This window comes from Tursiops truncatus, chromosome 6, assembly GCF_011762595.2.
Source record: "Tursiops truncatus isolate mTurTru1 chromosome 6, mTurTru1.mat.Y, whole genome shotgun sequence".
NCBI classification, from domain to species: domain Eukaryota; kingdom Metazoa; phylum Chordata; class Mammalia; order Artiodactyla; family Delphinidae; genus Tursiops; species Tursiops truncatus.
Window position 1 is genome coordinate 14,368,849 of NC_047039.1, and position 21,206 is coordinate 14,390,054.

Consider the following 21,206-nt stretch of genomic DNA (forward strand, 5'->3'; position numbering starts at 1 on the left):
AAGGAATTTAACATCTGTGATGCACTGAGGATGTCCATACCAATCAAAAAATCCCGAACCCAGCTCAACTCCTGCTAGATTGATTCCAATCTTCACACTGAAGTCCTAGAAGAAGGAAAGAAGGGATCATTTCCAAGCCAAAAAAAAAATTATTTACCTCAGACTATTGCCTTTCACGAGATGCCTAACTTTCAACAAAAAGTAATAAGGCATTCCCCCCCCCCCATAAAAACAAGAAAAAACAATACCTTGCTGATCAACAGAACCAGACTCAGATTATTAGTGCTATCGGAGAGGCACTTTAAAATAACTACGATTAATATGTTAAAAGCTTCAGTGGAAAAAATGAATATCATATAAGACTGGATGGAAAATTTCAGAAGAGAGTTGGACACCATAAGAGAGAATCAAATGGAAACACTAGAATTGAAAAAGACAGTAACAGAGATGAATAATGCCTTCCATAGGCTTAACAGTAGATCCGGAATAGCTGAGGAAAGAATCAGTGGATTTAATGTTTCAACAGAAATTACCCAAATGGTAACACGAATTGAAAAAAATGATAAAAAGGAAAAACCAAACAAAATGAAATGAACATGGAGATACAAGTTTTGTGGGGTAATATGGAATGATCATACATGTATGTTCAATTACTTATATGTAATTGAAATCCCAGAAAGTAAAAAGGATGAGAATGGAAGAGAGGAAATATTTGAAGACATAATGGCCTAAAATTTTCCAAAATTAATCACAAATACCAAGCCCCAGGACAAAGGAACACTAAGTAGGATAAATCACCTCTCCCCACAAAATCTCCTTAGTTATAACATAATTATAATTATAATCGAAGAAATTAAGGACAAAGGAAAAATCTTAAAATCAGAAAAAAAAAACCCACCCACACACATTAGAGAGGAACAAAGATAAAGTTTACAGCAGATTTCTCGTTAGGAACTCCAGCAGACAGTGAGATCACTAAAAGTGCTGAAAGAAAAACACTATCCACCCAGAATTGTCAACCCAGTGAAATATATATACAAGAATGAAAGAGAGATAAGGTCATCTTCTTAAAAAAATGGAAAGAATTCATGGACAGGAGACTTGTCTTATAAGAAATATTTTTTAAAAATTCTTATGGAAGAAAAAATATATTATGCCAGATAGAAATTTTCTCTCTGCAAAGAAAGGAAGAACGTTGGGAATGTAACCAAAATAAGCACCAGTAAAGATAAGATAAACGGAAAACTAATTTTTTCTCATTTTAAATTGCACAGCAAGATGACTTTTAAAGAAAAATTAGTAACAATGTATATTGTATTTGTAGTATATGCGAAGTTAAACATTTGATAAAAATAGCACAAAGGATGGAAGGGAGTAATTAGAGGTGTTCCCTTGTAAAGTCCTTATACTATATGTGAACCAGTTAATACCATTTCAAGGTAAAACATACAAGCAGAGATGTATAATAAACCCCAGGGTAACCATTAAAAAGAAACAAATCAATAAAAAGCTAATAATGGAGATAAACGAAATTTTTTTTATACACTCAATCCTAAAAAGGCAGAAAAAATAGAAGAGATGGCATAGGAAACATCTAGCAAAATGAAAGATTTTAATCCAACAATATGAATAATGATATTACATATAAATTATTTAAACATACCAAATAAAAGAGATTGTCAGATTAGATAAAAAATAAAATCCATGTATATACTGTCTAGCAGAAACCTTTTTTAAATGTAAAGAAATACATATGCTAAAAATAAAAGTAAGGAAGAGGTTGTATCAAGTACACTATAGCCACAAAGTATTGGAGTGATTATACTGAATTTGGACAAAGTAGACTTCAGAATAGGAATATCTCAGGGAAATAGAGGGACATAATATGATAAATGGATCAGTTCTCCAACAAGACATGACAACTCTGTGTATTCACTTCACAATAGAGCTTCAAAATACATGAAGTGAAACTTATAGAACTGAAAGAAGAAACAGACACATCTACAGTTCCGCTTGGATACTTAAACACTCTCTCCATAAACGATTCAAAAGAACTGAACACTATAAGTCAACCTGACATAATTGACAATTACAGAACACTCCAACAACAGGACACATTCTTTTTGAAGTTCATATGGGGCAATGACCAAGAACAAACCTCAAAAAAATTTAAAATATCAAAATTCTACAAAGTATATTCCCAGACTATTATGAACTAAATTGTGTCCTGCCCACTAATTCATATGTTGAAGCCCTAACTCCTAACATGTCTGTATTTGGAGATAGAATCGTCAAAGGGATAATTAGGTTAGATGAGGTCATAAGGGTGGGGCCCTAATACAATAAGACTGATGTCCTTATGAGAAGAGGAAGAGACACCAGGGATAAGTGTGCACAGAAAAACGGCCACATGAGGGCACAGCAAAAAGGCGGTCATCATCAAGCCAAGGAGACAGGCCTCAGATACCTTGTCACCTAAAGCTACTGACACCTTGATCTTGGATTTCCAGCCTCCAGAACTGTGAGAAAATAAATTTCTGTTGTTTAAACCACACAGGCGATAGTATTTTGTTATGGCAGCCCTAACAAATGAATACACAGACCATGACAGAATAACAGAATTAAACTAAAAAGTCAATAATGAAAACTATTACAATACACATCTACATAATACATGAGTCAAAAAGAAATTAAGGGGACTTCCCTGGTGGTGCAGTGGTTAAGAATCCGCCTGCCAATGCAGGGGACACGGGTTCAATCCCTGGTCCAGGAAGATCCCACATATGGCGGAGCAACTAAGCCCGTGTGCTGCAACTACTGAGCCTGAGTGTCACAACTACTGAAGCCCGTGAGCCTAGGGCCTGTGCTCCGCAACAAAGATAAGCCACTGCAATGAGAAGCCCGCGCACCACAATGAAGAGTAGCCCCTGCTTGCTGCAACTACAGAAAGGCTGCAAGCAGCAACAAAGACCCAACGCAGCCAAAAATAAATAAATAAATGAATAAATAAATTTATTAAAAAGATTAGCAAATATTTTTAACTTAATGAAAATGAAACCACACATATCCAAAAAACTTGGATGCAGCTAAAGCAGTGCATAGTGGGAAATTTATAGCATTAAATGATTATATGTGAAAAGAAGAAAACCCGCAAATTCACAATCTAAAATTCTTCCTTAAGTAACTAGAAAAAGAGTAACAAATTAAATGCAGAGAATGCAGAAAAAAATCAATAATCAAGACAAGAGCGGAAATCAATGAAATTGAAACTAGGAAAGCCTCAGTAAAGCAAAAACTGTTTCCTTGAGATCAATAAAATTGATATACCTTTGGCCAGACTGATAATGGGGAAAACCCCCCCCACAAATTACTAATATCATGAATGATAGAGGGAAAATAACTACAAATCCTACAGATATTAAAAGGATAGTAATGGAATATCATCAACAAATATATGCCAACTTAAATGGATAACTTTCCTTGAAGACACAAACTACCAACGCTCACTCAAGAAGAGATAAATAACCTGAGAAGTCCAATATCTATTGAGGAAACTGAAAATGTAGTTTAAAACTTTTCCACAAAAACATGCCAGACCCATATGGTTTTACTAGTGAATTATACCAAACATTTCAGGAAGGAATAATACTAACTTTACTCAAATATTCCAGAAAATCGAAGAGTTGGGAGCACATCCTTCACCCTGATACTTGCTCTAATAACAAAACCTGAAAAACACATTACAGGATAAGATAACTACAGACTAATATCCCTCATGAATATGGATGCAAAAATCCTCAACATATGTTACCATGTTGACTCCAGCAATATATACAAATAATACATTATGACCATGTTGGGTTTATACTGGATATGCAAGCTTGATTCAACATTTGAAATTCAGTCACTGTTTTTTACCATGCCAAAGGACCAAAGGAGAAAAACTACATGACCTTCTCAACAGATGCAGCAGAACAGCATTTGACAGGCTTGAGCTGTAGAACCAACAGTTTAAACAAACCTGAACAATGCCAACAGAATGATACGGAGAGCACATTGTAGACATGAAAGCAAGGCCCACAGTTGTTCCAGAAAATTCACTTGCCCTGCGAAAAAGAGAGAAATTGATAAAGCTTATGACTCTAAGTATATTTTCTATAGACAATTCATCCAGAACCCTTACTATTTAACAGAGAAACTCACATTGCGAATCATCACTCAAATATTTCCTTCAGCGAGTTTGCAGAAGGCATTTTTTTAAATACAATGGTTTTCATACCACCTAAATCCAAGCATCTGGGAGTAATCACTTTAATATTTTATATCTCTTATTCATGATTCTTATATTTTTCATTGTGGAATTCATTTCTTGTCAGGAAATAAAGGGGGATTTTTTTTCTAACAAATGTTTTGCTTTATAATATACATATGTATGTATAAATTTATATAAATATATAAATTAGGATGAAACATGTTTCACCTTAATTTATATTCTCCTCATGTATTTTTATATATGTTTACTTTTATTTTAGCACTGTTTTAGCTGTAGCTTGATTTACGTTTGGGCTCATTCTATAAGTATTTGTGTTATTGAAGCATTTATGCATTTGCAATATTTGTCCTATCGGAGTGACATCTGAACCACTTGCATTTATTTACGTAGATGATATATTTGGTCTTTAGTAATTTTAATTTCTATTTTGGTTTTGTTTCATTTTTTCTTTCAATTTTTAATAATTCCATGTGCTTTTTTTGTTATTATTATTCTGTTATTATTGTCTGTTAAGAATCTGACCCCGGTTTGCGTCTAGAAATTTGCAAGTATGCATCATTTTAAAAATTCCCATAGTAGGTGCATTTACATAAAAAGTCGAACCTATATTTTTCCACTTATCAACGTAAAGAATGGCAAGTACACATTTTGCCATGAAAAATGAGGAAATCAGAGAACTTCCTGCCACTTTCCATTCCCTATGGAGATTTCAATATCTGTTATTCTGTAATGATATTTTGTATCATACATGATATTTTAAAGATTTATGGCACTTATATTCTCTTTTAAAATTATATTGTGAAATTATTTATACTTAAGTCTACATTTTTGTGGATTTAATTCTTACTACTAGCTCATTTATAAAAAATAAAATCTTCCTCCATTATGGGATTACCTATTTTGGTTTCTCTTTTCAGTGGATAGAGTATATTTGGACTCTAAGATTCATACCCGGTTATGCCCAGGTATAGGTATATTTTGTTAATTTGTCAGGTAAATGGTAAGGCTTTCAATTTACACATGAAAGGGCAATTATTTCCTTCCATCCTTATCTTTTTAGTTCTTTTATCTTGTTTATTCTGGTCTATTCAGGAAATCTACTCTTGATATTAGATTACTATTTTTTATCTATACATCTGTCATCTTGTCTATAATTTATATTTCTCTACCCTATTACTTTACAATACTGGATTCAACTACCATTTTAGCTTTGTCCTGGGACCAGTCTGGTAAGAGTTGAATTCCCTTACTACTCACTACCTTCGAGACCCTGGAAAATCACCAAACCACTCCCCAAAATGAGCTATGTCTTGTGGTGGGCCCCTGAGTCTGGAACTCATCTTTCCAAATTAAGGAACTGTGGCAGCTAGCCTTCAGAGATAACCCAATGAGCCAGCCTTGTGGTAGTCATATCCTGTGTAGCACCTTCCCTAAAACTGGATAGGTCTATGACTTGTTCTTGACCAATAGAATACACCAGAAGTGATGTGTGATTTCTAAGACTGAGTCATAACAAGCCTTGAAGTTTTCTCCTGGGCCTCTTAGAATGCTTCTTCTGGGGAAAGCTAGTCACCTTGTTAAGATATCCAGAAACCTGAGACTGCCATATTGGAGGAAGTCCAAGTTAGCCGCATGAAAAGCTGTATATGCAAAGAGATGACCAACCGGCACCCCAGGCAAGGCACTAGACATATAAATGAAGAAGACTTATTTTAAGTCTGGAAGTTGCGGGCTGATGCATCATGCAGTCACAGGCAACCAGCACAGAATATTAATTAATTCTGACAGGACCTAGTCCACTTATTTCCCATGACACCCACTGTTTTCTTAGGTAGTGAAACTCAAGTAATTTTAAGTCACTCTTTGTTGCAATCTGATTCCAGCTGCAAACCATCTGGCAGAACTGTCTTGAGGCATATGCTTAGCAGTCTTGTGTCATTTATAGCTGTTGGATTTATTTCCCCTATTTTTTAAATTAGTCACTAATTAGTCATTTTGTCAGGATGGTAGAAGCATGGGATTAGAATATCATGTTCAATTTTCCTTCAGTCCTAGAAGTTTGTCCTGATTGGTGCGTACAGCTAATCCATTCTTTTAAAACATTGAATCTAAATCCCTCTTGCCATTATCTAAACCCGCCTTTCCTTTCTGTTATACACAATCAAAACAAACAAGCTTGTTATGAATCATTGCTCACTTACTAGCCTCTCTCTTAAAAAAAAAAAGAAAAAGAAATCGTTGGAACAAAAGTAAGAGCACATGCAACATAAGATCCAAATGAATACTTTTTAAACTTTTAACGCTCTATGTGTAAACCTGTAACCTGAGATACCATTTGCTTTGCCAAGGCTTTGAAAAATGTCTATGGCAAATACCACAGAACATACAAAGGGGAAAATCTCTACATACGTGAGTAACTGAGCCACATCATGACGCTTTCTTCTTAGGAGGACACCCTCCCTCCATTTAGCAAAATTTTCCAAGGTGAGGCTTGCATTGGGGGATATCTTTATCTTATCCTTGTCATTCCAGATTTCCATCCCAATTAAGGCAACATGAGTATTGAGCTTTTTATAAAGCTGTTGAAAGAGAATAAATGGCAAAGTAACAACTCATAATGGTGTTATCTTTTAATATTTTCAATGTACTTTAGATTTTGAAACTTATTTACAACAGCACTGTAAAAACCTTCTTTCCAAACATACTTGTGAAATGGAAGTTACCATCTCTTTTGGCAGACACTAGCATCCCCATGTGTAGGCAAGACAGACACCCTTAGATATTTCGCGTCTATAAACTCCCTTTTTTGGGACAAAGGGTCTATTGAAACAAACTTTTCCTGTTTGCAACCTCAAAAAATATTATAATTTCCTGCTAGTAGTTCATGACTATGACTTTACTATAAATATATTTCCTCAAATGCTATGTAACTTCCTCAGTCATAATTTTTCAGAATTAGCAAGCCTGACTCGGTGCTGATTTGGACATCAGAAAAGGAACAGGCTACATGAAAAAGTCCTGCATATGTGAGTTACAATAAAGTAAGGGACCTCTAATACTTGAAACTGGACTGAACCAGATAATCTACAATGCATACAGAATAACCTTTAGAAATAACTAGTTAAGCTTATGAGACAATACACTTACTGTAAAGATGAAAACTTAAATTACTACTATAGTTTATAAAACTGCACAGTGTTGGTCAAAGAGTACAAGCTTCCAGTTATAAGATGAGTAAGTTCTGGGGATCTAATGTACAACATGCTGACTAAAGTTAATAATACTGTATTCTATGCTTCAAAATTGCTAAGAGAGAAGATCTTTAATGTTCTCATCGCAGAAAAGAAATGGTGGAATCATGTGACGTGATGGAGGTGTTAGCCAACCTATTAGGTGAGCGAACCTAATCATTTTGCAATATATAAGTATATCAGATCAACACAACACCTTAAATTTGCCCAATGTAATATGCCAGTTATATTTCAATAAAGCTGGGGAAGAAAACTACACAGTTACAGGCCTTCTCCTGGGGCAACTTTCTGCTGAGAAACCTGAGGAGATATTTTTTCAAAAAAAACAAGAAAACAAGAAAAGTGTTGAGGAATGCAATTATCATCAAAAGCAAAGTAAAAATCTAATCAGAGTAAAAGCTTGCCTTTGATTTTTTTCCAACTTCCTTATTCCTCACTTCTTTATCTTACTCACCTGACAAAACTCCAATCCCGGTTAAAACAAACTCTCCCTTCTGTCTCTCCTCCATCAAGCCCCGAACACAGACAGGGGAAAACAAATAATGTTGGCTGCTTTACTTAGAAGCCATGACCACTAACCTCAAGTGGCCTGAACCACCCTCCAGCAAACCTGCTGCATTTCCGAAACCCGTTCACTCTCACAACCTTCTATACATTTTTTCATGCTTGCTCTTCTTTCTCAAAAATTCTGCCACTTTCTTTTAAATCCTCACTTTGAGCAGATGTCCCTGCTGCTAAATTAATCGAAGAGCATAGATGCAACCAGAAGAGAATCTCCACAAGCTCCAACCCCGTCCACCCACTGGTCTACACCTGTTCAAACAACCTGTGCTTCCCCTTCCTCACTATATGAATGAACTGTGAGCCCAAGGCCAACTTCTCCATGCATGCGCTGGACCTGCCATCTCTCCCCAGATCAAAGAGATTCCTCCAAAAATTATTCCATCTTTTTTTCACTGTCAGTGTTTAGCCTTTTGTGCCGTGGTTCTCATTAGCATATAAAGGATGCCTCATCGTGGCGGGACCGGAATCTCTCTTTATGATTCTTCCTCCAATGACTTATGCCCCATTTCTCTGCTTCCATTTATAACAAAATTTCTGTATTTGCTGTCTCTAACTCCACTTCTTTCATTGTCTCCTGGACTCCCTGGAATCATGCTTTTACACTCCACAGGAACTTGCTTCATCCAGGAGACCAATAACTTCTACTTTGTTAAATCCAGTGGCCAGTTCCTGGTCCTCAGAACATTTCACATCATTGATCATGTCTTCCTTTGATAGATTTTTGTTTCAAGTAGCTTCTAGAATAACAACCTCTCCTGGATTTCCTCCTATCTCACTGTCTACTCCTTGGTCTCACCTCCACTCTCTCACCTCTTCCCCTCTTACTCCTCCTTAGAGAAGTACTTCAAGTATATATCTTTGTGTCTTCTTCCTACTTATCTACACCCATTCCCTTGGTGATTTTACAAACATTTTCTGCAAAGGTCCAGGTAGAAAATATTTTAGGCTTTGAGGCCATGTGGTCTTGGTTGCAATTACTCACCACCTTTGTTATTGTAGCAGGAAAGCAACCATAAACAATGTAAACAAATGGGCATGACTGTGTTTGAATAAAACTTTATTTTATAAAAAGGCAATAGGCCAGAGTTGGTCCACAGGCTACAGTTTGCTAACCTGTGTCTTATGCCATCTGTATGTGCTAAAGTGATAGATTTATATCTATGGACCTGGACCTGCCATCTCTTGCCCTGAACTTCAATCTTGTATCTCCAGCATTTCCACCTAGAAATTTTTATACAAAGAGATATCTCAAAGTTGCTGGGTCCAAAATGGAAATCCTAATCTTTCCTCTGATAGATTTCCATCATCCCCCACCATTGTTCCCCATTCTTGAAGTTGCTTAGGTCAAAACCCTTGGTGTCACCTGACTCCACTCTTTTTCTTATGCTTCTCATCTTCCACCCACCTCGTAAACCCAGTTGACTCTGTCCAGACATCAGATCTTCTCAATAGGTCTCCCATCACTGCCTTTTCTCAAGACACCATCTTCTCTTGCCCTGAATTATGACACGATTCCCCTACCTGGTCTTGTTTCTGCCCTTGCTTTCCTTCAGTTTATTTTCAACAGAATGGCCAACGTAATCTTTTAAGAACACAGATCTGAACGTGTCACACCTCAGCTCAGGTTTTCCAATGTCTTCCTCATTCATTAAGAATAACAAAATGCTAAATACCATATGATATCACTTATATGTGGAATCTAAAATATGACATAAATGAACCTATCCACGAAACAGAAACCGACTCACACACATAGAGAACAGACTTGTGGTTGCCAAAGGAGAGGTGGGTGGGAGAGGGAAGGGTTTGGAGTTTGAGATTAGCAGATGAAAACTATTATATATAGGATGGATAAACAACAAGGTCCTACTTATAGCACAGGGAATTACACTCAGTATCCTGTGATAAACCATAATGGAAAAGAATATGAAAAAGAATGTATATATATATATATATATATATATATATGTGTGTGTGTGTGTGTGTGTGTGTGTGTGTGTGTGTGTGTGTATAACTGAATCACTTTGCTGTACAGCAGAAATTAACGTAACATTGTAAATCAACTATACTTCAATAAAAAAAAAGAATAGCAAAGTCCTTACGCAGACCCACAGGGCCTTCAGGTTCTGGCCACTGCTACCTTTAGATGTCATCTCCCACCCTAGCCCTGGCTTATTACAACCAGCCACAATGGCCTTCCCCTTATTCCTCAAACAAGGCAATCTAGGTTCTGCCCTCAGGTCCTTTGCTCTGCCTAGGGTCAGACTTCTCTCCCTTCCTTCAAGTCTCTACTCAAATGTTACCCTATTAGAAATGACTTCCCTGTCTAACACAGCACCCAAGATATCTCAATCTTTCCCCTCTCTCTCTCTCTCCCTTTCTCTCTCTCTTTTTAAAAACTCTGCTTTATTTTTCTTTATAGCACTTATCACCATCTTACATACTCTTTATTTGACTTGTTTGTTTGCCTCCTTGAACAAGGATGCTAACTTCCTGAAGGGAAGGATAACTCCTTGAAAAAAAGGATATTTGTCAGTTTTGTCCCCCATTTTATTTCCGTAATCTAGAAAAGTACCGACACAAAGTAGGTGCTCAATAAATATGGCCAGTTCTTGGGGCTCTTTAAGAGGAGTCAGCATACTCTTTGTGGTGAGAAGATGAGATATGACCTTGGTCACTGTATCCACCTTCATTTTATTTCTATCCTCAGAGGATTTGCAGGACCACAAGTGACTCAGCCATTTCAACTAAGTAGGTAACCATATGTTCAACTAATAGGAAACTAACAAGATTTAAATAGAAATGATATAAAAATCATTTTTTAAAAGTTTTTAGAAATTAGATAATAAAATCACGTTTAAAGAACCAAATCAACAGTTTTACAATGGAAATAGGCGTGGAAATCTAACCGATCTAAGTTGAAATCTTCTCTCTACCATTTCCTAACTTTGTGATTTTAGGCAAGTTATTTTGCATCTTAGAAACTAATTTCTTAGCTATAAATTACGTTTAATAATATGTTAGCGTTGTTCAAGGATTAAATGAGATTAGGTATTGAAAGCTGCTATGTACCAGAGCTTGGCTTATTTTGTTTTTTGGTTGGTTGGTTGGTTGGTTTTCCATTTTCTTCCTTAGATTGGTTTTCTATTGGGATTTGTGTGTCAGCATTTTCTTACTGGGTTTTAGAAAAATAAAAACCATGAAACAAAACCACCTCCTATACCTTCATGGACCTGAGAATAGTGTGGTGAGTATGTGAGATACTTCTCTATCATGTAATATTAATATTCAATTAAGTTGCCAAAGTTGTGGTCACCCTTCAAGAGCCAGTAAGCAGTATTAGTCTTAGGACTATTGGCTTTTCTTCCCTGCTTCATGAACATTCATAGAAACACCCAATGGCATCACCTAGCAAATTGTTAAAACTACACTTAATAAAATATATCATACCATGTTGATGTAATTGACCATCTCAAACACCCTCTTTCTTATTTCCTCTTGGTCTTGATTGTACTTTTTAAACTACAGACAAAATATAGACATTGATAGAAATGAATATAATTGGAAGGTAAGAAAAAGCAATTTCACTTTATTTTACTTATTATAACTAATGATCAGTTATAAAAGTTAACACTTAAACATTAAAAACAAAGCACTTCCTTATTTCTCTACCTAAATTAAAGCAGTCTGGAAGAAGAGATGATGTTTTGTCCCCTGAAGTACTAGCTCAGTGTAAAGCTCTAAGGAGCTATTGCAGACATATTTTCAGTTAAATACCATAGTTTCCTAAGCTGAGGAGCACTAGTGCAAGGAATAGTCTACTTATTTCAAAAAATATGAGCAGTAAGTGAATTTAGTATAATGAGAGGTCAAAATTTTAGGGTCTGAACTAACTTACATTATCATAACACAAAAATTTTCCTTTTGAGAGCACACATGTGGACTTCAGGTTTAGAACAATCAGTATATAAAATGCATTCTTATAAAAGAAGATTAACAATGAATATTACCAAAAAATCATCTTTTTCAGAAAATTCTATCCATTAGTTTTTTTTTTTTTTTAATTTACCACTCCCTGATGAGCGTAAATTTTAATTTACCAATGATTTAACTACTTAACAGAAGACAAAGTGACAAAGGAATTTAATTGGAAAATAAGTTTGGGGCTCCTAAGACAATGAGAAAGGCACATTATAGTGCAAAAAAATCAGTTTATGCATATCATATTAGATGTACATTCCTTAAAAGGTAAGATCATATCAGTCTAATTATATGTTATATTTCCTAGGTTCAAAACAATTTGTAAAAAAGAATAGCTCATATTCATTATTTTTAAAAACTTATCCATTATTTAATATCTTGCATAATAAATTTATGTAGTATAGCATTTTAAAAGACACATTTATCTGATATAATTACCTCACCATTATCCAGGACCAAAAAATATTCTATGTATTTATTTTGTTCCCAAGCCTTCTGGTCTTTGGATTTCTATAATAAACATAAAAAAGAAGATTACTAAGACAACATCTTTCTCTGCAAGAGTCATTCTTAAATTTTAAATGAGTAATTTTGTAAGAGTTGGTTGGTCTGGGAATGAAGGAAGACAATATTACCATTTTGACTCTAACTAACCATCCAGAATCATCTATAGACAAGGCTCAGAATGTCAGAGGTAGAAGAGACATTGGTGATATGCTAGTCTGGCCCCTTCATTTTTACCAAAGAGTGTAAAGGATTACACAACTGAGTGCTAAAAATAAAACCAAAGTCTTCATATTTTTTGAACGGTGGACTTTCTCCACTAGCCTGCTGTGAAATAGAGGCACGTTAACTTCAGCATCCTCCTAGGGTTTTGTTTTGTTTTGGTTGCCTTTTATTCCTATCCCAGTGAATACACCCTCCTTTACCAATGGTGCAAAGTCCAGAGCCACCGTGGCACCCAGTCTGTCCTTTTCTTCTCAGACAGTGCTTGATCGCCTTCCCACATTCCAAGCCTCCCTATTTTCAGTTTCTTTCTCTCCACAAAATGAAACAAAAACAAAAAACATGTTTCACAGTAGATTTTTTACTGATCTGGGTTCTTGAACTCTTTAATCAGTAGAAGTTGGTAAGAGGCCAGATGAGAAATTCAGACAAGGGTTAGATGCATGAAGTAGGTAGCTACTTGTAACCGTCTGGCCTCTAAAGGCAAAGGCTGGAGATATACATTTGATGGTAATTAGTGAACAGTTCCTATTTAAATAAGACATAGCACTGGATGAGATTACCTAGGAAGAATGTGTAGATAAAGTAAAGAATGGGACCCAGTATTGAGTTACATGAGGCCTCTAATATTTAGTGGTCCATCAGAGGCGGGATAACAGTGAGAGGAACTGAGAAGAAGTCGCAAAACCAAACAATAAGATGTCATGAGAGCGAGGTTATTTGCACACAGTTACCAAGGAATTGAGACAGAAAGACTAGAGGCCTGTACCAAGCTAAACGAGGAGATCAACGTTCACAGGAACATATAGCTCAGAGTGATTCTCCTGGACTCTTAGATATCATACCGCTGGTAGAATTTAAACCCATAGCAAATTGAATCCAACAGAGATTCTATTTTATTCAAACCTATTCTGTCCAGTGCTTATGCATTCTGAGAACATGTATCAGTAGAAGAGATGATTGGATGTGAAGCGTATCCTAAAGAAAATGAAGGTAATAATGACAAAGTTTTTGTGTATATATTTTATAGTTTCAAACACAAGCGATATTCATTTTCCTTCTGTGACCAGAAGCTGAATTCCAGGTATGAAAGAATATTCTAAGTTCCTGTGGGAAGATCTGATATTTATTTTGCCCACTGCTATACCCCCAGCACCTATGGCGGTACTTTAAGAAAGATTTATTGAATAAATTCATTCATGGAGAAGGCAGGGTATTTTATCTCAAAGCAGTAATAATACTTTACACCTTTGTTGTATGTTGTAGCATCGCGAAAGCTGTCTGCTTCTAGGAGGCCAGCATTATATCGATGCGTCTTTTTAACCCTTGCACACAACATGTTGTTAATAATAGTTGATCCTTACACACTCATTAAATAAATCGTCAAGGTACAGTAAGGTTTTAGTGTCTCTTTAACCTACTAGTTTCAACAATGACTGTAAAGTTTCAGTCAGTTGGAGCTACTAAGACTGGAAACCAGAGCAGCCAGGATGAGATACATGAGAGCACCGCAAATAAAAAATAAAAGTAGGCATACAAGAAGACTGGTGGCCGATGGGGCTGCATTCTGATGAATTTCAGGTACCCATAACATGTCATCCATCCCACAGTTGCTGTTAGTCTTCTGTTCATCAGGATCGTGCTTGAAGAGTGCATGTTCCTGTTCATCCTGATTTGTGGGGCTTAAAGGTTCAATGAAGTACTTTTGATCTCCCTGACTGAAGTAACCCCTGAAAAACACAAGAATCTAAGCTTCCTAAAAATATTCCAGTTCTGAGCACTAAAGACTTGTCGACTTCAAAAAACGACCAATGCCAAAGCATTCCAAGCTCATGGCAGTAAAATATAGTATAACATTATAGCTGAAGAGACGCTTAGAGATTACCTAAACTTATTTTCTCTATGAGGAAATTGGACTAGTTGGGGAGAAGTAACTACTGCAGTCATATAGCCAACCTGTGTCAGAACTGGTGCTAGAATGGAAAATTCCTGACTCTCAGTCAAGTGTCCTTCCGATTCTCATGCCTGGTCTGCTCTAAAGATACACCGACAATAAAAGAGACTTTGAAGTCTTACAGATAGAGTTAAACTTCTGAGTCTATCACTTATTATCCATGATACCATGGGAAAAAGACTTAAACTCACATAGCCTTAGTTCTCCACCTCTGAAATGGGAATAATAATACCTACCTAATAGTATAGTTGTAAAGATTGAAGGAGATAATACATAAGGCACATAATCAATGAATATTATCAATTTCTTCTCGATTCTCTCTGCTAAAGCCCTGAGCTAAGATTCATTTAACCATGAATTAGGGAGCGAGCACCCATTATTCATTAGACACTGGAGCAAGGGCAGAAGGTAAAAGGAAAAGAGTCGTGGTCTCTCATCTCATGGAGCTTATATTCAAATAAGGAAGATGGATGTGGATCGAATAATCACATTTGATCCACAAATATGTACAATTATATGATGTATACGTAATACATGCAATTATGGCAGATAACTGCTAGGAAGAAAAAGTCTGAGAATATATAGCAGGGAGACTGGACTAAGCATACCTGGAAGTAGAAGAGTGGACTGGGGAAATACGTTAGGTGATTTCTTGCAATAGTCTGCCTAAAGGATCATGGCAGTTTGGACTAGGATGTGGCAGTAGAGAGAGAATGTAGTGAATAATCTCAGGGAATATTTAGAACATATAATCAATAGGGCTTGTTAAATGGATAGAAAATGCGTATTTGAAAGGCAAGAAGTCATCAAGGAATCTAGGTTTCTGTATTAGGTGGTTGGTTGACTATATCTTTTATTGAGATAGGAAGCACTGGAAAAACGCCACATGAGGGAGAATATCATTAGTTTGATTTGGAGTATATTAAGATTGAGATTTCCTTAAGATATCCAGATATGGAGAGAGATGGAGATATGGAAGAGGAAGTGAAATAATGAAGTCTGGGCATCAGAAGAGATATCTTACTGTAGACAAATATATGACAAGTCATTAACATCCCAAAAGAAATGGATGTCATAGGCATGGATTGGACACACTAGAGAGAGTTTAGAGTGAAGAGAGGTGTTCCCATTCCCTAAAGATTCTGACTCTAAAACTGGGACACAAAAACCTATATTTTGAAAACAAGCAAACAAACAAAAACAACTCTGCAAGCAATTCAGAGGTGTAATTTACAAACTACTACCAAGAAAAGCCATGTTTCCTTTAAATTTCAAAATTTTTGAGTCCTTAGAATGCATACTCAACTATAGTATAATTTATTATATTTGAGATTCTTTAGGTAATTAACACACACACACACACACACACACCCATCATCACAGGTACAAACCATTATGAAGCCTTACCTTAGACCCCTACATGTGCTGATACTAGCATCAGAAACTTTTTCATTAATGATGTGTCCTTGGTAATAACAGTCATCCTAGAGAAAAGGGAAAAGGGGTTTGACAAAGGAAAAGTGTGCATGTACTTTAGACCCGCTACTAAATTTGAATTTGAAATCTTGAATCAAGATCTATAATATTTTCAAATCATTTTATGCTGAACAACAAAAAAAATTTTTTTTAATTTCTTTTTTTTTTTTTTTTTGGCTGCATCGGGTCTTAGTTGCAGCACGCAGGATCATCGTTGAGGCATGAAGGATCTTTCATTGCGGCGTGCTGGCTTCTCTCTAGTTGTGGTGTGTGGGCTCTCTAGTTGAGGCACGTGAGCTCAGTAGTTGTGGCATGCAGGCTTAGTTGCCACACGGCATGTGGGATCTTAGTCCCCCAACCAGGGATCAAACCCTCATCCCCTGCATTGGAAGGTGGATTCTTTACCACTGGACCACCGGGGAAGTCTCCCTAAAAAAAATTTTTTTAAGCAGCCTTTTGTGGTTAAAATCTTTACTATTTAGCTAATGATCCCAAATGCTTAGGGGGCATTAACTAAACACTGTTGTAAATTTTGTTGTTGCCGAAGAAGGATAACAGGGATGAATACAGTCTGGGAAAAAAACAACTCACAGGTATAAGTTTAAAACCTGAGCCCCCAAAACACCAGACATTCATTCTTTTCCTTGGCTAATTGCTCAGTAAATTTTCCTAACACTGATGAGCTCTTTCCAATGAATGGATTATTCAGTTTGTGCTGTTATTTCTTGATTTTTCCAAAGAGCGCCACCAGACTAACTAGATTAGTTTAACATCCCTGTATCCACTCGAAGCCAAATGCTCAGTCTTAGCACTTTTTCACATGGATGTACTTCAGTCAAATTCACCTTTCTACTTTGGAACAGGTGAGGTATTGGCCCACATAAACCTCTGTGCATTGCTATGGAAGAAAATGCTTGAAAAACTTCCTCAGAATAGATGGCAAGGATAAAACACTCCTCATACCACTTCATCCTGTCGTCTTCTCTGAATAAGAGTCCAGAGTGGAAATTATTTAGGGAAAACACAGAAATCTACAATTCTACCATTGAAGAAATAGTCTTGAGTTTGAGAGACTACATGATCCTGAGAGGTGATTGGCACTGAATAAGAACACCAGATACATTTAATTCTCTACTTTTCAAATGAAAATAAGAAGCTCTTTCTGCCCACTCTCCTATAAGGAGTCCTTAAAGGCTGGAAACGGTTACCATGGTGGTCAAGGAATACATTTATTCTTGTCAGACTGTAAAAATGTTAGAGGATCTATTAAGAAATTACTACTGTTTCTGTTTTGTAAATAAGTTCATTTGTATAATTTTTTTTTTTAGATTCCACATGTAAGTGGTATCATATGGTATTTGTCTTTCTCTGTCTGACTTACTTCACTTAGTATGATAATCTCTAGGTCCATCCATGTTGCTGCAAATGGGATTTTTTCATTCTTTTTTATGACTGAGTAATATTCCATAGTATATAGGTACCACATCTTATATACACTACTATATATAAAATAAGATAATCAGTCAACAAGGACCTACTGTATAGCACAGGGAACTCTACTCAGTATTCCATAATAAGCTATATGGGAAAAGAATCTGGAAAACAACAGATATATATACATGTATAACTGAATCACTTTGCTGTACACCTGAAACTGACACAATATTGTAAATCAACTATACTCCAATATAAAATAAAAATTAAAGAAAAGAAATTACTACTGTGAAAAAAACATCGTTGCCATAACACCATTTCACTTTCACTAATTGGCAATGACACTGCTTCTGAGTGTGTGGGTCACACGCCAATTAGCAATGAATTTAGGATACTCTGTCTTACCATGATCTGTGGGCTCGTGGTGACCTCCTTTCCAGTGGAATTATAATATGTTTCCGTGTAGCCTGGTGCAAGGAGACCCCTGAGGGTGGGAGGAAAATGTCATGTTTACTCATGCTAATTGCAAAGTCCAGTGATCAAAGCGAGAGCTTTCCCTGGGTGTGGAGAAAAGTTTTACCTCTTAGCCCCTCAGGGCAAATCCAAGCGTGAAAGGGATGCTTAAACTGGAGAGAGTGGGAAGGGCAGGGACATTCCTGAGTAGTGTGGAACAATGTCTGTTTCCTCATCAGACTCTGCCTGTTTGAGGAGAGATTTGAGGAAGAAATAGAACTGAGTAGGGCAAAGCTGATAAAAATGACTGAAAAGAGCACTGTTCTTCCCCACAGCTAAGGATGACTGCCTTTTTCACCCAGTCCTTGTCAGTTACCAGTAACTGTTAACAGTTGCAGCAGTGGAAAGTGTATTGAAAATTGACTTGCACTTGGTAGTGTGGGCTCTTTCAGCATTCTCACTGAGCTTCTTAAAGTTCTTTCAATTATCCACCAGCAAATAGGAGTCTGAATATATTTTTAAAAGAGGCAGGGCAAGGAGAAAAGGAAGTAACTAATATGTATTCTATACCATCTCTATCCTGGCTGCTGGGATAGACCTATTACACATATCATTTAATCATTTCAACAACCCTACCAGATAAATACTACTCTCCTTATTTTTCAGATGAGATTAAACAGTTCAAGTGGCAAAGAATCCTATCCAGATTTGTCTGAATTCAAAGCCTGTACTATTTCCACTGTACCACACTGTTTCCAAACTCTCGACAGTTGTGGCTTTTTGCAAAAGGTGATAGTCTATTTGAGGGGAAAAAAAAAATCTCGTTGCCCTATACTGAACAATTGAGGGATTAAAAAAACTTGAAAGCATAGAATTAGGAAGAAACTACTTTGGATATAGTCTAGATATAGGATGATCAAGATCTGGGTGAGAGCTGAGGTAGTGAAATTTGAAAAAGAATGTTGAATTTCAATGAACTGAAGAGAATGAAGGAATACAGGAAAATGTAATGTATGAGAAAATGGAGGGTTAGTGGTTGGCTGGGTAGAAACAGCATTGGCGTTGCAATCAGGGGACCCTGAGTCAGTTTTTACCACTGACTTGTTTTTTGGCCCTAGAGTTCACTTAACTTATGTATGTCTTGTTTTTCTGATGAAAATAGTTGCAAATTTTTAAAATATCTAATCTTTCAGTGTTAAAATAACAAAATGCAGTGATGCATGGGGGAGACTTAAAAATCTATGTGCTGTTTCATAGAAGTTGATAAAATATACATCTGCTCGCACCTCGTTCATTGTGTTTATGACTTCAACTGGCAGAACACTAGTAAACTGTTACCTTACTCAGTGTCTCTACTACTTCAGTACAAACAAATACTCGTGGAAGCCCTTGGGTCACTTGAGAGTAAAAGATGATTAGCCAAGGTTTGTGGGAGTCATAAGTAGTAACAGACTCAGTCATCACACTTGCCACATGCTAACTGGCTGTTGGTGAGGATAGTATCAGAAGTAAAGACTCTTACTTGTTTTTCTTCAAGTAAAGCACTGCGATTTTTCCATTAACTGTCATTTCATACTTCAGTTCAGTTTCAAATTTTTCCTGCAAAAATGCACAAACACTTACTGGTGATTAAAAACATACACACACAGATTCACTTGGCTATGTCCATCTGTCTCATCATTAGAGAGCAATGCCTGCTTTTCTTTAACAATGGTCTCTGTAATTCCAAATGTCTGCTTCTGCCTCTTTTAACAAGTCAAGCTGCCAACTGAATAGACAAATTATCTGAGACCTTTATACAAACCCATCTATCCATCCAGGCAGCCTCACATTCTACAAAGAGGATGTGAGTGTGGGTTATATGCCAGGCACTGCTAAGTTCTGGAAACTGGCCTCTGAGCAGGAAAAATTGGTACTGACTGTCAGAAAGCTTATAATATTGTGGAAAGACAGACAATAGAAGTGAGTTATATGATAAGGGGTATGAATCTGGAAGCAGGGTAGGATGTCTCACGTCTTAAGGGCAGGGAAAGACTTTCCTGAGGAAGGAACATGTCAGCTGAGATATGAATTAGCCAGGTGACACAGGGTGGGGAAGTTATTTGAGAAGAAGTACTACTATGCACACAGACCCAAAGACCCGCAAGCCTCTCAACTGATGATTTGGTCTAGAGGTCTTCTCACTGCTACATGGAGGGCAGAATATGGGCAAAATAACATGAATTCGTACCCTAAGGCAAGAAGAAGTCATCAGGAAGAAAACATAGTCTCGGGTGTTCAGAAAGAGAAGAAAATGGCACTTCTAGTAAACTGTGTGGAAAAGGAGAACTATTTTAAGTTTAGATTTATATATACAGGAGGAGATAGAGAGGTCTATACAGAAGAATTTTAAAGAAGATGTTATCAGGTACTGAATTCTGACTTTGTCCTATAAAACAGGGTTATTAGCCATGGTGACATGTAATATCTACCAATTCACTGGGAAGTACTAGGACATTGTTGTTATTAAAGAGATCCAATATGGCAGAGCAAACGTGATAAAGCACCAGTTATTATGGACTCAGTGATGCTTCCACTGTTGTGTTACACCTAAGGTCAAGCTTTCTTGTCTCCTCCCTCTCCTGAAGGAGAGAAAAGGACCTGAGCTCATCCAGGGACAATAGAAAGTTAGAGCCAAATGAGAAGGCAATCCAAATAAGAGGGGATATATGTATACATGTAGCTGATTCATTTCGCTGCGCAGTATAAACAGAATATTATAAAGCAACTATACTCCAATAAAAATTTTTAAAAATAAAATTGTTGATAAACAAGAAAGGGGCTTCCATGGTGGTGCAGTGGTTAGGGTTAGGGTTAGGAAGGGGCTTCCATGGTGGTGCAGTGGTTGAGAGTCCGCCTGCCGATGCAGGGGACACGGGTTCGTGCCCTGGTCCGGGAAGATCCCACATGCCGCAGAGCAGCTGGGCCCGTGAGCCATGGCCGCTGAGCCTGCGTGTCCGGAGCCTGTGCTCCGCAACGGGAGAGGCCACAACAGTGAGAGGCCCGCGTACCGCAAAAAAAAAAAAAAAAAAAAAAGTTAGAGCCATCTGGTCAG

The 21,206-nt window shown here is 36.8% G+C and overlaps 1 protein-coding gene across 1 annotated transcript in view; it reads right to left on the reverse strand.

Moving 5' to 3' along the window:
• The window catches only part of ADAM28 (ADAM metallopeptidase domain 28), a 64,044-nt gene that overhangs the window by 32,588 nt on the left and 10,250 nt on the right, over positions 1 to 21,206 (reverse strand). The window contains exons 3-10 of the mRNA XM_019941300.3: positions 19,635 to 19,711; positions 18,065 to 18,143; positions 16,157 to 16,233; positions 14,333 to 14,525; positions 12,508 to 12,579; positions 11,539 to 11,610; positions 6,683 to 6,852; positions 4,022 to 4,106 (exon numbers count right to left, since the gene is read on the reverse strand). Coding sequence (XP_019796859.1) covers positions 4,022 to 4,106; positions 6,683 to 6,852; positions 11,539 to 11,610; positions 12,508 to 12,579; positions 14,333 to 14,525; positions 16,157 to 16,233; positions 18,065 to 18,143; positions 19,635 to 19,711 — 825 coding nt within the window. The remainder of the gene's footprint in view (positions 1 to 4,021; positions 4,107 to 6,682; positions 6,853 to 11,538; positions 11,611 to 12,507; positions 12,580 to 14,332; positions 14,526 to 16,156; positions 16,234 to 18,064; positions 18,144 to 19,634; positions 19,712 to 21,206) is intronic.